General features: G+C 37.6%; 5 protein-coding genes across 5 annotated transcripts; 2 read left to right on the top strand and 3 right to left on the bottom strand.

Moving 5' to 3' along the window:
* The first annotated feature begins 3,001 nt into the window (after positions 1–3,001).
* Positions 3,002–4,604, top strand: LOC113286705 (protein DMR6-LIKE OXYGENASE 2-like). Its single transcript, XM_026535303.1, has 4 exons — positions 3,002–3,315; positions 3,419–3,669; positions 3,767–4,094; positions 4,230–4,604. The coding sequence occupies exons 1-4, from the start codon at positions 3,082–3,084 to the stop codon at positions 4,344–4,346; spliced, it is 930 nt and encodes a 309-aa protein (XP_026391088.1). The 5' UTR covers positions 3,002–3,081; the 3' UTR covers positions 4,347–4,604.
* A 118-nt stretch (positions 4,605–4,722) lies between these two features.
* Positions 4,723–5,154, bottom strand: LOC113290337 (magnesium transporter MRS2-I-like). The gene has a single exon (XM_026539946.1). It carries the CDS (start codon positions 5,152–5,154, stop codon positions 4,723–4,725), a length of 432 nt encoding a protein of 143 aa, XP_026395731.1.
* Positions 5,155–5,673: 519 nt separating this feature from the next.
* Positions 5,674–6,669, bottom strand: LOC113290336 (magnesium transporter MRS2-I-like). The gene has a single exon (XM_026539945.1). It carries the CDS (start codon positions 6,667–6,669, stop codon positions 5,674–5,676), a length of 996 nt encoding a protein of 331 aa, XP_026395730.1.
* Positions 6,670–11,867: 5,198 nt separating this feature from the next.
* Positions 11,868–12,647, top strand: LOC113290334 (uncharacterized mitochondrial protein AtMg00810-like). The gene has a single exon (XM_026539944.1). The coding sequence runs from the start codon at positions 11,868–11,870 to the stop codon at positions 12,645–12,647; it is 780 nt and encodes a 259-aa protein (XP_026395729.1).
* Positions 12,648–12,850: 203 nt separating this feature from the next.
* LOC113285345 (magnesium transporter MRS2-I-like) lies at positions 12,851–14,397 on the bottom strand. The gene has a single exon (XM_026534251.1). The coding sequence runs from the start codon at positions 14,138–14,140 to the stop codon at positions 12,965–12,967; it is 1,176 nt and encodes a 391-aa protein (XP_026390036.1). The 5' UTR covers positions 14,141–14,397; the 3' UTR covers positions 12,851–12,964.
* Between the last annotated feature and the right edge of the window lie 2,253 nt (positions 14,398–16,650).

Below are 16,650 nucleotides of genomic sequence, written 5' to 3'. Positions count from 1 at the left end.
GGGGACTATATGTTCGCCCGGTGTAGGGAGATTCAAAAAAAAAAAAAAAGGTGGGGCGAAGGTATTAAGCCCGCCCCATACAATTTCAATTAGTTAAACAGTGGGGCGGAGGTATAAACCACGCCCCACACAAAAGAAAAAAAAAACCAGGCGTGCACTATACGTTCGTCTGATGTGGGGCGTGTACTATACTCCGCCTGTTGAGGGACGTGGACTACATCCACCTGGTGGTGGGGCGTGGACTATACCAACGCTCGACTATATTTGGGTTTAGTCTTGGTCCCAGACCAAATATACTCTGGATTTTAGTCGTCGATCAAAATTTGATCGATAGTACGTTCCACTACGTCTGTTCAAAAGACCAAATATTTGGGTTTAGTCGGCCACTGTGGACGCTCTTAGACTTAGCTTTATTTGGGATTTTCGGCCAAGAAACTAATGTGCAGCATAGTACTTGCATGCTCTAAGACTATGAATCATTTTTTCTTGTTTGACACTTAAGACCAATATTATTTCGTATGAAGTTTATCTTCCTCCCTCGTTATTCTTGTTTCAGACAGACATGATGACTCATGGAGACGTTTCTATCCTCTTCCATTACTTTTGTTTGGGGTAACTATTCACATCTTATCATTCGAAAACGATGATATATATCTAAGAAAGTAAATTTGATAAAGCCCATTCCTATTGCTTAAGATGTGGGTATGGCCAGGTTGGTGAGATGTCTCACATCTGACAAGAACATTTACAGCGTGACTTGCATGTATATCAGTGAGTAGTGAATCTTGAGGGACAACAAAATCTTGAATTATTAAGCTGGTTTTTTCATTATATTCCACCCATTCAATCGGGGACATCCTCTTGCACTTCCACTATATATAGCTCCATTCCTAACCTTCTCTAACCACAACCTTCCCTCCTTCATCCTGAGCTAAAGAATATATACTCGTATCGGTGTGTACGATCTATTTTTTTTTTTTGAAATTGAAACACATGTAGCATCATTTTTTAATTTTTAGGATCGAAACACTTAACTTTGTTGTATAAATACATGATTTATATATAAATAATATATAAATAAAATATGTATACACGTGTCCGCGTCCTAATTTTTTGAAAATTTTATAGTGTCTGCGTCCGCGTCTGTGCAATCCAGATCGAGAGCATATATAGGTTTACGTGGATTGCGATGTGTCATCTAAAAGAACAACTTGATCAATAAGTTCAACGATTGTCTGTTAATCAATCAAATGATCATATCTAATCAACAAATCTTCACAAACACACAAATGACATCTTATATAAGAACGATTTTTCGGGGACCATGATTTTTTTGTGGAGGGCCATTATTTTATTTTGGGTAAAGACATTAGAAGTAAATCTAGGTCACCCCATATCTGATATTTATATTAATACCTATTGCCGTCTTGATTAATTTTGGGTAATGATTAGTTAGCGTTAATAATAGTTAGTGTAATGATTAGGGAGATGATTAAGTTAAAGATAATTAGTGAGATTAAAAAATCAGATGGGTTTTTTTTTTGTTAAAGAGGTGAATTATTGAGAGAGTAAAGTTAGAGAAGATGAAGAAGGAAAACATGAAAAACGATGGATTTTACCAACCACATCCGGAGGAAGGGTATTTGGGTACCCAGGTATTCTTAATGTTGGTTGAATTGCTCCAAATTTTCAAAAAAAATATAAATTTTTAGAGTAGATTTGAGCTTATTCGGTTACCTTATGTGAAGAACAGGTAACCAAACTCATCTGAAAATGTAGTTCGGTTATTTTTTCCAAACACGCAGGTTACCGAATTCGCTCTTTAATGGAGGTTTTTAATCGTTCGGTAAACAAACATGTTACCGAATTTTGTTTATAAAATTTACAGAGTAATGTTCGGTTGGTTCGCAAATTTTAACCCAACGGAATATCTAACCGAATTCCAAATGTATATCTAACCGAAATAAACAGTTTAACAAGCCCAGTTTATGACCCACTAAGAAAATGAAGCAATATCTTTAAAATGCATAATGAGACTAGAGTATAGTCAATTTAGACAAGATCGATAGAGAAGTTAGTGGAATCCTGATGAAGCAAAATGGGCGGAAATCTTTTACGGTGGTGATCAGATGGAAGAATACAGATTTTCTCACTCATGTGCGTAAATCAATTATTTGAAAGTTTTACAGTTTCATTTTTTTTTCAAATTTTTTTTTTTCCTGTTAGGCATGCGACAATGAGATCTCTAGTAACTGCAAATCGACTATTTTGAAGCCGACAATCATATCCAAATCTCTCGTGGGTGAATATGATATTCATTAATATCTAATAATTGGGTTTCCTAGTATCTAATAATTGGGTTTCCTAGTATCCCATTAACACTTGATTTGGAGTCAGTTCTTTAATTGTCATCTGTAAGAGTCTTAGGTAAGTCTGTAATTTTTTTTATTGATGCAATGCAACTGTAATGTGTATTTTATGGTGGGTAACCCACCACCCACCCGACCCAACCCATTGTAATGTGGATCGGGTGAAAACCGACCTATTGTTATGTTGGGTTGGTTGTGGGTGACAACTTCTGCTACCCACTATCAGTGGTTGGATGGTGGGTGAGGCCAAATCCGACCCAAACCCACCCATGTGCAGCCCTAAGCCCTACGTGTATATTTTACTTTCTTATAGTACAATTTACTGAAATTATTGCCGACTTTGGCCCATCCATGTCCTTCGAGAAGGTATTAGCTACCACTCCTAGTCACAAACACACGTTACACACCCATGTCCTGCATTTCTTTTGAAAGGTGATTTGTGTGTCCATGATTTGTGTGTCCATTATTAATTTGTGTGTTATAGAGCTTATAGTTGTTTTCCTAGTGAATAACAGTACTGACAGTTGAGGGTAAACAGAAGATTGCATTATTGAGCTGGTTTTGTTATTAGATGTCACTCAATCAACAAGGGACATCCTCTCTAACTCCCCTATATATACCCCTATCACAAACTTTCTCTAACCACAACATTCTTCATCCTGAGCTAAAGAACATATAGTGATATCTTGAGCTAAACAACATTGATCTAAAAATGGGTATTATGATCAAAGACTTGATTGAATCAACTGATCTCATTTCTGTTTCTAATTCCAAACATGCACTCCCTGCAAAAGTCGAGGATCTCACTACGTTAGCTGAAGAATCTGTGGAGCAAGTTGCTCTACCCATAATTGATTTCTCACTCCTCACTTCGGGTTCCCCAGACCAGCGGTCTAAGATAGTCGAAGAGCTTCGAAATGCATGTCTGCATTGGGGATTCTTCATGGTAATAGGTTATTTATGAATAATATTTGCATTACTAATGACGCATCAGTTACATATATTGAAGTGATTTGTTTACCAAGAGTTTGCTCATGTGACAATTATAGGTGGTTAATCATGGAGTTCCACAGAGTTTGAAAGAGGAATTGATCAACTCCTGCATGAATTTCTTCGACTTAAGTCTGGAAGAAAAGTCGGTTTACGAGGGAGAGAATGCGTCAGACCCTTGCATTTTGGACCCAATTATATGTGGAACCAATTTTAACCCTGCCTCTAGGAGTGTCTCCTTTTGGAGGGATTATCTTAGAGTTTTAGTGCATCCAGTGTTTAATTCCCCTGTTAAACCCGAGGCTTTGAGGTAAATCTCTAATTTTCTTAAATCTTTATACTCAATTGTAAATTTGTCCGAGTTGTTAAATGCACCCGACCAAAACTAAATTTGTCTACTCGCGCAGTGAGGGTTTAAGGGAGTACAGTAATAGATCAAGAGAAATAATGAAAGAACTTACTAGAGCAATAATGGAGGGACTTGAATTAGAGGAAGAAAACATCGAAGAGTCCCTTGAACTAAATTCTGGTGTTCAAAAGTTTTCTGCAAATCTCTACCCTCCTTGCCCACAGCCTGAACTAGCAATTGGTTTGCCCCCACATGCTGATCGCGGTCTCTTAACCCTACTCATCCAGAATGACGTTGGTGGATTGCAAATTAAGAACAAGGGAAAATGGGTTGCGGTGAATGCAATTCCGAACTCTATCATGGTTAACATTGGTGATCATATGGAGGTCCGTGCGTCTAAACTAGTTCTCTGTATTGAGTCCGAAGTCTCATTTGAGTAAATTATAGATTGCCCTGATTGTACATTTACAACTAACTATTGGGCACAGGCTTTTCTGATTTATTTTCTTTTGTGTTTGTAGATACTGAGCAACGGGAAGTATAAGGCCGTGCTTCATCGAGCTGTGGTGAACAACAAGGAAACAAGAATATCTTTGGTTATGACAAATGGACCCTCAACTGAAACTTACGTAACTTAATGAGTACCTAGTATCAGCAAGGCAATTGCAAGGTCTTGGGAAAAAGCATCACTTGTGGATGGTGGAGCATTGCAGTGATTATCATGGCTTTTATAATTATGTTGCGTGGTTTGCTTCGTTTGAACGTGTGCTTTGTCAATCGAGCAAAAATAAATGCGTGCTTTGTACGTTATGTGTGACTGCTGTTATCTAAACTTGACTATGAGTAATATGAATATGTACTTCTGTTCTACGTGAATTACTGATCTTTTCCTCTTATACCATCTCGCCTATAGCTTTTACCTCGTCATCTTGTCAATAATGGTGACTCGGACTTGATTTGACAAGTCACTAACGAAGATTTTCTTGACACATACGGGATCTTAAGGCCAGATTCTCACGTCTTCCATATGCCCACGTGGTGATCCATATTTCGGTATCCACACAGTTTATGAACACAGTCCAAGCTGCTAGTACTAGGCTTGGATCTTAGCTCATCTAATCTTGGATAGGCTGCAGTCTCTAATTCTGCCGCACGGTCATCAAGAAAACTACAAATAACTTTCAGTGCTATTTCTAAAGCCCGAAACTCAAAGGGAGACTCATCATCTTGTTTGCCCAGGCGGCTTTTAAGTTCATCAACCACGGGACTAATAACATTATCATCATCATCGTTCGTTAGATCTCGAAGCAATACCTCTTCTGCTGTGATTATGGCTTTAATATGCTCTAAATTAACAAGAATTGCTTTTTCCCTGCCTAAGATGGTAGAAGGCGTTAAAGGATCAACCATATGCAAATCTCTTGCATGAATCTCAACTCTTTGCATGATATAGTGAAATCCATCTGCTTTTCATTCCAGTTATGTGATATACTAACATATATATCTTGAATTAGGTGCAGTACTGAGAATTGAGAACCAAAGCTGTCGGCTAGAAAAAACAGATGACAGGACTATTGTCACTAATTGTTGATGATACCACTAGGTGCAATATTCACAAATTTTTGCATCTAAATCCAATCTAAGCAGTCCATATAACTATTCCAGAACCATACTAATTAGCAACAAAATAAATTACATGCACTAACATTAAAAACTATCTTAATAAAGAATCAGAATCTAAGATTCACGATTGAATAAAAAGAATAAATAAGGTAATTAACTAAAGGAATTCAGATATCCAACTAAAAATAAATGAAATCAGAACAAAGAACCTAACAGTAAATCAAAGAGAGAAATAAGGTGATTGCAGTTTGTAAATGAATTAAGTCTTCCAGTGAAAGACTCAGCTGCTTCAATCTCTTGAGGTTGAGTGCATAAGATGGTAAATACTGGAAGGTCTATGACCTATAAAGACCCAAGACCCTTGTGGCGCGCATACGAGATAATCAGTGCGAAAAGGGATGCACATACCACTACTGGGACAATAATCACCCATTTAAACATGAAGCCATTTGGGTCATGATCCCATTTAAACGGGATATTCATGCCAAATATCCCAGGCACCACAGAATACATCCCGACGCAAAAAGTGCCACATTCTAAGATGAGCTTCAACTGTTTCAACTGATTTTTGCGATTCTCATTGGTGACATCAATTTTTTCACGTAGTGTGGCCAATTTGTTCAAGGTTCCGTCAGCTTGAATGAAGTATGGCTCGAGCAACATTTTAAGCTCCTTAACATCATTCTCATCTCTACAAAATGCTGCAGCACTTCCCCTGCGGCTTGCTCTGATGGGTGATGATGATGCCGTTTTCCTCGATAAGTAAAGATCCGCCGTGTTGCCGTCATCTTTCAAAAGTTTTTCAAGCTCATCTCTAACCTTTTTCACGCGTGCAGTCAATCCCCTCATTTCACTCTTGATCAATTTACGAACACGATCCAAGCTGCGACTGCTAATCTTGGATTTCAGCTCATCTGATGCTGGATAAGCAGCAATCTTCAGTTCTGTTGTACGGGCATCGAGGAAATTACAAATAGCTTCCAATGCTACTTCTAAGGCCCGGAACTCAAAGGGAAATTCATTTTCTTTGCCTCGGGGAAGCAGCCTCTTTGTAAGTTCCTCAACAATGGGAATCACATTATCACGATCTGTTAGATCTCGAAGCAACACCTCTTCTGCAGTTATTATAGCTTTGATATGCTCTAAATTAACAACAATGGCGCTTTCTCTTCCTAAGATGTCAGATGGATAAGATAATAAAGGATCCAGAATCCGCAAATCTCTTGCATGAATATGAACTCTATGCGTAATATCAACATCTAAAACAGTAGCTTTACCGGTACAATCTAATGATATCCAACTTCCTGATGATGCTGTATTTTTCTTTGGTGTATCCATTGGAACTATTACTACATGCTCGTCTCAATTATAGTTCTTTTGTTTTCTCCCAAAAAGAGAAGATTAAGGTTCTTATTTTTATTTTACTAAACAGAAAAAAAAAAGGATATCAAAGTGAAAACAAAAAATACAAGGTTCTAAGGAGGATCAAAACATACCATCAATGAGAACAACCCAAACCCTAGAATCAGTTGAAAAGAGAAGGGTAGCGGAGGGGATGAAGAATTCAAAAGTTCTTTCATCAATGAATCGGGATTAGAAATCAGGGAGAATCTGATGAAACTTGAGTGCTGCCGCTTTACGCTTTAGTCTTTGATTTTCACAGGTGAATTTGTTTTTCTTTTGATTGGAAACCTATTTAGGTTTTCTGATACCTATTTATATAATTTGTTGGCCTCCAGATAAGTCAGCACCTGAGATAATGATTTAAGGCCGGAGGCCCATGATGATGGTCCACACTGGCAGTTTTGTCTGGTAACATTGAACGCTGCTACAGCTAAGCATTGGTAATGGTTACCGAATTTTCCGACCCTAATCGACTCACCCGACCTTTTGGAGTTTGATTCTGATTACACGTTTTAGTCGGTTTGGTTTCGAATCTTATTAACTAGTATCAGAGCAGTTGAACATGTTTCCGTTTTGAAGTTTTCTTTTTTCCTTGGTAGTTAAAGTGGTGGGAGTTTTCTATCTCGTCTTCTGCTATACAGTTATCATTTTAGCTTCGTTGCCCATCAAAAATCAAAAGGCTTCATTCATCCGTTTTCATCTCCACCTTCCTATTCGGGTCTATCTTATAAATAATGGAGAGATAGGACGTTGCTTCGTTAATTATGGAAAAATGCCATTTAAACTTGCTAGAAAGAAGAAAGAAAATGAATATGTCCAAGTATTCCGTGTTCACCGACTACTTATAGCTTCTAGAAATCATTATGAAATTACATACCCAAACTAACTTCTGACTTTTCTACTTTCAGAAGTCAGAAAAGAACTTCTGAAGTGGCATTCATACAGATGAATAACGCGTTTGGATCTTCCAGATATCGTTTTGAAATGCGATACCCAAACTGATTTCGGACTATTCGACTATTATTTTTGGTCTCATATATAACATACAATAAAAAATTCATTTACGTACGCAATCCCTCTGATCGAGAAATCAATATTTGTCGATTTCTCGTGTGATATCCAAACAAGCTATAAACCCATTAAACATGTCAAATCCAAAACAACCTACGCGTTTAAAAATATTCAAGATCCATGTTTGAATATGAACCAATATAACAAAACAGAATAAATTACAGCACTAAAAAAACACAAAATTGATTAAAAAGATCAAACTCAACAATTTCTGGGTGAAAAATACATTTAGATTTTGATACTATTTAAATGGACAAAGATGTAAAAATAGACAGGATGTAAACAGTTTCATCCTACCCATTTTTAAATACTTTTTTTTTATTTTTAATTTACATCAGCATACATCCAGTTTCATCCTTGCTATTTTTTAAGTTTAAGTCACGATGAATCCAGTTTCATCCTTACTATTTTTTTGGTGTTGATTTTGTTACAAGATATCCAGGTTATGCATAACAGGTTATGCAGAGTTATGCAGATACTCTAAAAAATGCATAACTTGTCATGCAGACAATATTGGATCTGCATTAGATGTTATGCAGTTAACGTATATAGATAGGTTATCTTTCCAGATATAGATAGATTATTCTGTATATCTTGTAAGTGTATTCTTGTATATTGCTTGCTGACCAAGTTAGAGTTCTTGTATATAAGAACGGTCTCATGTAATCGTATGTATCTGGTATCCATCTAATTTAATCAATCTATTCAGTTTAATCTATGCCATGACAGTTTCTGTCATGGTATCAGAGCCAATCAAGATCTAAACCAAACCGTGTTTCCGCTGCAACAAACAAACAATAACCAGTAACCAGTATCAGAATCATAAAACTCAAAACCCTAGTGTCATATCTTCTTCATCACAGCCCAACATGTCACGCGAAGATTATCAACCCATTGGTGTGAAGTTTGATGGAACAAACTACAATCATTGGTCTCTCTTAATGAGAAGTTTCCTCAAGGGAAAAGCCATGTGGAAATATATTGTCGGCAAAGCTAAGAAGCCTGCAAACGGAGTCGTTATCACTGACAAAGGAAAAGATACCGGAGAAGAAACTGCAGAAAACTGGGAGATCAATAATCACAAAATATTAACCTGGATAAGCAACACAGTTGTAACATCTATAAGCATGCAACTTACAATCTTTGAGACTGCCAAAGATGCACGAGAGTTTCTCTCAAAAAGGTATACCCAGATAAACTTTGCTCAACGTTATAAGTTAGAACAGGATATTCGATCTATGAAACAACATATGGAACAATATGTCTCAGATTTTCACTCTGAGATGTCAATCATATGGAACCAGTTAGCACTAATGGAACCGAACTGGACAGCTGATATAGAGTTATGGCAAAACTACAAAGAAAAGTCTGGATTAGTTCAGCTCTTAATGGCATTAAGAGATGACTTTGAGACTGTGAGAGCCTCAATCCTCCATCGATCACCTCTTCCGTCTGTCAAAGCCGCATTGTCAGAACTCATCACTGAAGAAACTCGGAAAAGAATCAAACCAGACATACCAGCAGTGTTTGCAGTCAATTCACGTGCAAACTTTAACACTCATCTCAACTCTCAGAAAACTCATCGTGATTTCTCACAAATCCAGTGCTAAAACTGTAAGAAATCAGGACACCTAGCCAAGAACTGCACCGTGCCATCAGTGCAAAGTGGATCACAAAGCTCAAATACACAAACAATCCAGCAAGGATCAAGCTTCCCAATCCAGTGCAACTACTGCAAGGAACCAGGGCATACAGTAGGAAACTATACATCCCCTACTTCCAGAAATATGAGAGAACGAAGAAGGTTTAATGGAACTGGATACACATCTGTACCATCCAGTTATGCAGCACCTGCATAATCCAGTTACACAACACCTGCACCATCCAGTTATGCAGCTGCATCCACACCAAACAATCTAGCTGACATACAAGAGATGCTCAAGCAAGCACTCTCAATGGGTAACAATAATGCTACAGCAGCATCTGCATTATCTGCTTCCACAGGTAGCTTCTCAACTGGTTGGTTCCTTGACTCACGTGCCTCTAACCATATGACATTCAACTCTAGCATATTTGAGCACAAAAGACCTATTTTTACACCAACAATTCAAACTGCAGATGGATCTGAACTAAATGCTAGTCACATTGGTCAGATTAAAATCTCTGATAAGATACATGTATCTGATGTGTTACTTGTTCCAAAGATAAGAATGAACCTTATATCAATTGGACAATTATGCAATCAAGGACTTAACATATATTTCTTCTCTTCTGGTTGTGTGATACAGGATCCCAAGACAGAGAAGCTTGTTGGGATAGGCCGTAGAGTAGGAAGATTGTACCTCCTTGAAACACTGATCTTTCCTCAACTGTCAAAGAGTGAGCTTGCCGCCACTACAACTGCCAATTCCCTCTCTTCAACTGCATCTCCATCTGTGTCTCCTTTTATGTTATGGCATTCTAAGTTAGGCCATGTTTCTTTCTCTCGTCTCACTTATATGATCAATAATGGATTATTGGGAACAACTCAGGTTGATAAAGAACCTTATTGCATCTCATGTAAGCTCGGAAAACAATCTGCTCTACCTTTCAATAACAGTATCACTCATTCTGTGGAACCTTTTGATCTCATTCACTCAGATGTCTGGGGAAAATCTCCTGTTACCTCTAAGGGAGGAGCACTATATTATGTTATCTTCATTTATTATTTTTCTCTTTTCACATGGATATATCTTTTCAGTTCTAGATCAGACTTCTTAAAATTATACACAACCTTCTCTAGAATGATCAAAACTCAATTCGGAAAAACCATCAAGACCTTCAGAGCTGATCAAGGGGGAGAGTTTATCTCAACTCCTTTCAAAGAATTTCTCGCAACAGAAGGTACCCTTCTTCAGTTATCATGAACTGAAACTCCACAGAAAAACAGCATAGCTGAGAGAAAATACCGTCATATCGTAGAAACAGCTAGAACACAACTTATGTCAGCATCAGTTCCATCTAATTTCTGGGGTGAGTCAGTATTTACTGCAGTCTACACAATCAATCGTATTCCATCCATAATTACAGAAAGAATGTCTCCATATGAACGTTTATACAACAAGAAACCAGACTATTCTGAGCTTCGTGTATTTGGATCAACGTGTTTTGTCCTCCTTCCTGAGAGAGAAAGAACCAAACTAAGCAAGAAGAATGCTATATGTGTATTCCTAGGTTATGGCATAGAACAGAAAGGTTACCGTTGTTATGATCCAGAGAGTAAAAGGCTACGTGTTTCTAGACATGTTACCTTCTGGGAAACCATACCCTTTTGGTCTCTTCCAATTAGTAAATCCTCCAGCTTTGAGCAGTTCTCTTACCTCGATCCTTTTGAGGATGTGTCCTCAACTATCTCTCAGTCATCCAATTCTCATTCCACTGTCATTTCCAATCCCCAGTCCACTCCTCAGTCCACTGTCATTTCCAATCCTCAGTCCACTGTCGTTCCCACCACAAATATCATGTTTCTTGAAAATCTAGAGGCTACACCAGATCATTCTATGGCTCATCCTGACACTGCTTCTCAAGAAGGGGATCCTGATAATGATACTCTACCAGCACGCAATCGTCGACCACCAGTAAAGTTTGCAGACTATCACTGCTCTTTATCTTCCATTTTGTCTGTGCACGCACCAACATCTTACAGGGAAGCATCTATAGTTCCAGTTTGTAAAAACTCTATGGACGAAGAATTAGTTGCACACAAGGAAGCACACACTTGGGATATGGTTGTGCTTCCCCCGGGAAAGTCTGTCATTGGAAGCAAATGGGTATATAAGGTCAAAACTGATTCAGAAGGTAAGATTATTCGGTACAAGTCCCGTTTAGTTGCACAGGGATACACTCAGGAATACGGTATCGACTATGAAGAAACTTTTGCACCTGTTGCTCGTATGACTACAGTTCGTACTCTGCTTGCAGTTGCAGTTGCTCGTAAATGGAATTTACATCAGATGGATGTGAAAAACGCCTTTCTTCATGGAGATATTCAAGAGGAAGTGTATATGTGACCTCCTCCTGGAATGACTCATCCTTCTAATCAAGTGTGTAAGCTACGTAAACCACTGTATGGACTCAAACAAGCGCCTCGTGCTTGGTTTGAGAAATTTTCCAATGCCGTTCTACAGTTTGGATTCACTCAAAGTGCATACGATTCATCCATGTTTACTCGTTCCACTGCACAGGGTATGGTCATTCTTCTCTTATATGTAGATGATATGGTTATTACAGGTGATGACATGAAAGGTATTACTGCTCTTAAGACTCATCTTTGCTCCTGCTTTGAAATGAAGGATCTGGGTTCTTTATGCTACTTTCTTGGCTTAGAGGTTGATCCGTCATCTGATGAGTGTTTTATTTCTCAAGTGAAATATGCCTCAGATATTATTCAGCGTGCTGGCTTCATGGATAATAAAACAACAGCTACACCTCTTGAATTGAATAGTAAGCTTAGTCCTTTTGATGGGAAACTCCTTCCTAATCCTACCTTGTATAGACAGCTTGTGGGAAGCCTTAATTACTTAACCATTACACGACCAGACATCAGTCATGCAGTGCATATCGTTAGCCAGTTCATGGAAGCTCCACGATTAACTCATTATACAGCTGTTCTCAGGATCCTACGCTATATAAAAGGTACATTGTATCAAGGTGTTAAATTCTCATCCACCTCTGAACTCTGTCTTCGTGCATATTCAGATTCAGATTGGGCAGGAGACATCACGGATCGACGTTCAACTACAGGGTATTGTTTATTTCTGGGTAATTCTTTGATATCTTGGCGCAGTAAGAACAAAATGTAGTTTCACGCTCTAGCGCTGAGGCACAGTATAGAGCTCTTGCACATTCAACTTCAGAAATAGTTTGGCTGCGCTGGCTTCTGGGGGATATGGGAGTTCATCTGACAGCACCCACTCCACTATATTGCGACAATAAGGATGCTATTCACATTGCTCACAATGATGTCTTTCATGAAACTTTTAAATAATGTGAATTGCAACCCAAAAACAAAATCAAACATCTCATATAAAAAGAACCTAGATCATGATTATCAGATGGTGGTAGTAGTACAACTATAAGAAATGTTTTATCGGATCGTAGTAGAAGAAAGGTTTTTCAACTATAACCCAACAAGACCCTTGCGGCGAGCATATTCAAGGATCAGTCCGAAAACAGATACAGATACCACTACCGGGATAATGACCACCCATTTAAACATGAAACCATACTGTGCATGATTCCATGTAAATGGGATATTCATGCCAAATATCCCAGTCACCTGGGTAAGTATCGTTTGGCAAAAAGTACCAGAATTTAGGATGTGCTCCAACTGAATCGACTGATTTCTATGATTTTTAAACTTGTACTTCACGGTGACATCAATATCTTCACGTAATGTGGTCAATCTGTTCAAGGTGCGTTCAGCTTCCATGAAGTATGCCTCAAGCAACATTTTAAGCTCTTTAACATCGTTCTCATCTCCGCAAAATGTTTCTGCTGCTCTTTCACTGATTGATGGTGATGAAGCCAATTTCCTCGATAAGTACAGTTCAGCCATTTTGTCGCCATTGTCCAAAAGTTGTTTAAGCACATCTCTAACCTTTTGCACGCATCCTGTCAATCTCGTCATTTCAATCTCCAGTTTACAAACACCATCTAAGGTGTGACAACTAATCTTGGATTTCAGTTCATCTAGTTCTGGATAGGAAGCAGACTCCAATTCTGTTGTACGGGCATCAAGAAATTTACAAATAGCTTTCAGAGCCACTTCTAAGGCCCGGAACTCAAAGGTAGTTGACTCACCTTGTTTTCCCGCAGGAGGCAAATGCGATTTAAGTTCATCAACTACGGGAGTAACATTATCATCATCATCATCATCATTCGTTAGATCTCGCAGAAATACCTCTTCGGCAGTGATTATAGCTTTAATATGCTCTAAATTAACAAGAATAGCTTTTTCTCTCCCTAGAATGGCACAAGGATAAGATAATAAAGGATCAAGAATCCGCAAATCTCTTGCATGAATCTGGAGTTTTTGATGCAAGTGATTTGCGGATTTATCAACATCTAAAACAGTAGCTTCGCCGGTACAATCTAAGCAAATCCAACCTCTTGATGCTGCTGCAGTGATTAGTGCATCTATTGGAACTACTATAAGCCCTTCTCGACGCATTTCTTCCAAATATGCCCAGATGGGATGAAGAATTGAAAAACTTCTTAATGAACAATTAATCAAGAGAGTAGGAAGGGAGCTAACCATTCCCAAATATACCTTAATGAAAAGGACGTCTACCATTCCCAAATATACCTTAAGAAATCTGTGTCTTCGTTTGAGATACAGATAGAGTCTTTGAGGAGGCAGTAGAAATGGAGTGAAGGGAAGAAAGAGAAGCCATGGCTTTGCTGTTGTTTGAATGTTGAAAAAGTTTATGATCTATGAATCTTTATATAGATAAAAAGAATTTCGCACCAGCTTAAAGAATTCGTTTTTGTCAACCTCCACTACGAACATATATCATCGGTGGTGAAGAATTCCACCACCAAGCTTCGGTAGCAGTAGCTCCAAATTTAGCTAGACTATCTGCACAAGCATTACCTTCTCCAATAAAATTCGTCATTTAATCTCCAAAGTCCAAACTAACAATTAAATGGATATTGATTCCGTCAAAACAAGAAACAAAATAAGTATTGTCATTTCTTGATTAACGAAATAAAATCCACTCCTGATAACCCCAAATGTACTGGGATGTTTTAATTATCAGAAATAAGAATTTTTGTCATTCTCTCTTAAATTATCAGAATCGTCATTTTCATCCTTTTACAATTGTTTTCTTCTCCATTACTAGTTGCTCAGTTTCCACGAAAGCTCTCTAGAAAGCAAAGGTATAATTCTACTATTTAACTAGGTATCATTTAGTTGGTGGTTGTTAAATTATGTTAAAGATCTTACTACTTCCTTTGCAAATCTTATTATGACCTTTGGGGCTTGATGCTACAGCCTACCACCCCTCTTTGTGTGTTGTGTGTTGTACAATAAATCTTAAAGATCAGTTAAAGCTGGTGGTTGATGCAGAGCGTCACGAAATCTGTCGTTGAGAGAAGAACCTGGATTTGCATACATAGAAGGTAAAGCAAAAGTTCAATCACCAACTAAACTACCCAATATTTTAACATGGAACTCGGATAAATAAAAGGAAAACCATCCTATTTTTTGATCGATAACGAAAAGATTTTATTAAGCAGAAAAGGGTACAAGAGACTTGAACCGTCTAGGAGAAAATAAAGAAAGAAGAAAGGAAAAAACTTGAAAAAACAAGTCAAAAACCAAAAAAAAAAACTGAAAGAATCTAAGTAGGAAAATATACATCACCCCAATTCTCAACAACAGAATTAAAGGAGACATCTTCAAAGTCTTTGATAACTAACACCCATTCAAACAGATGTATTTGATCATATGAATAACATGCTCTTTAGTGTTAGCTTTGCCTGTGAATACTCTCCCATTTCTCTCGTTCCAAATGCTCCATAGAATCGCAGCAGCTAAGATATTCCAAATTAGCTTCTTTTGATCTGTATTAAAATTCATCTGTCACGCTAACAAAGCTACAGGAACTCTTGGTGGCATTGTGAAATGCAACTTCAATTTTCCCATAAAATGATGCCAAATACCAGAAGCAATCTCACAGTGTAGAAAGAGATGAAAGGCAGTTTCATCATTGTTACAGAAAAGACAAGAGCTTGAAGTAGTGATACCTTTTCAAATGAGAGAATCTCTTGCAGGAAGTCTGTAATGACTTAAACGCCAAATGAAGAAAACCACCTTTGAAAGATATTTCTGCTGCCAAAGAAAATGAAAAATATCTTTATCTGCAACGTCTTCAGGAGCCAACAACTTGTTATAACAAGACTTTACTGAGAAATGCTTTTTAGATGTCAGAGCCCATTGAAAACTATCTTCATTGTTTTGATTTATGTTTAAGCTTGTTAAACTTTCATGAGTGATACCAAATTCCCCATTAGCTGCAACAGAAAGTCTTCTGGGGAGTTTAAGATTTCGCAAAAGATCTGATATGGTATCTGAACAAACAACAGCCACAGAGAGAGACTTTGATCTTGCAACTGCATACAGGTTAGGAAAAACATTATAGAGAGCATCATCCAACAGCCACCTATCTTCCCAAAACCTTGTTTTCTGCCCATTATTGACCTTGATTCTAAAATTTTGTAAAAAGAACTCTTTTCTTTGCATAATACCCCACCAGATAGACATTTTGGTTGCTTAGACAGCCAACCTACCCCATCAGTACTATATTTCTCATCAACTATTTTTCTCCACAAAGCATCTGTCTCATTTTCAAATCTCCACAGCCATTTAACTAAGAGAGCATTATTCATAGTTTTCAACTTTTTAACTCCCAAACCACCATTTCTCTTCCTCCTACAAACAACATCCCATTTAACCAAGTGTAGTTTCCTATCTTCTTTGTTATCATTCCACACTAAATTTCTCATTATTCTTTTCAACTTAAGCTCAATAGATTTAGGCATGTCAAATAAAGTCATAAAATAAACAGGAAGACTAGAAAAAATACTTTTTATAAGAATTATTTTACCAGCCTTTGTAAGATATGTTTTTTTTTCAACCTGCAAGCTTTGCATTAAACCTGTCAATAATCCTATCCCAATTATAAATACCTTTGTGTTTGTCTCCTAAAGGTAACCCCAGATAAATTGTTAGCAAAATTGAATTGTAATATCCAAGAAGAGAGGTAATCTCCTTCATATCCTACTGCAAATAAGTGACTT

The sequence above is a fragment of the Papaver somniferum genome, chromosome 6 (assembly GCF_003573695.1).
Source record: "Papaver somniferum cultivar HN1 chromosome 6, ASM357369v1, whole genome shotgun sequence".
Taxonomy (NCBI): Eukaryota; Viridiplantae; Streptophyta; class Magnoliopsida; order Ranunculales; family Papaveraceae; genus Papaver; species Papaver somniferum.
The sequence above is the reverse complement of the archived record's forward strand: the minus strand, read 5'-3'. Positions and strand labels throughout refer to the sequence as shown.

Coding starts and splice junctions, on each gene's coding strand:
- LOC113286705 (XM_026535303.1), top strand. CDS start 3,082: ATGGGTATTATGATCAAAGACTTGATTGAATCAACTGATCTCATTTCT. Junction 3,316..3,418: donor TGCATTGGGGATTCTTCATG/GTAATAGGTTAT, acceptor TGACAATTATAG/GTGGTTAATCATGGAGTTCC. Junction 3,670..3,766: donor GTTAAACCCGAGGCTTTGAG/GTAAATCTCTAA, acceptor CTACTCGCGCAG/TGAGGGTTTAAGGGAGTACA.
- LOC113290337 (XM_026539946.1), bottom strand. CDS start 5,154: ATGCAAAGAGTTGAGATTCATGCAAGAGATTTGCATATGGTTGATCCT.
- LOC113285345 (XM_026534251.1), bottom strand. CDS start 14,140: ATGGTAGACGTCCTTTTCATTAAGGTATATTTGGGAATGGTTAGCTCC.
- LOC113290334 (XM_026539944.1), top strand. CDS start 11,868: ATGACTCATCCTTCTAATCAAGTGTGTAAGCTACGTAAACCACTGTAT.
- LOC113290336 (XM_026539945.1), bottom strand. CDS start 6,669: ATGGATACACCAAAGAAAAATACAGCATCATCAGGAAGTTGGATATCA.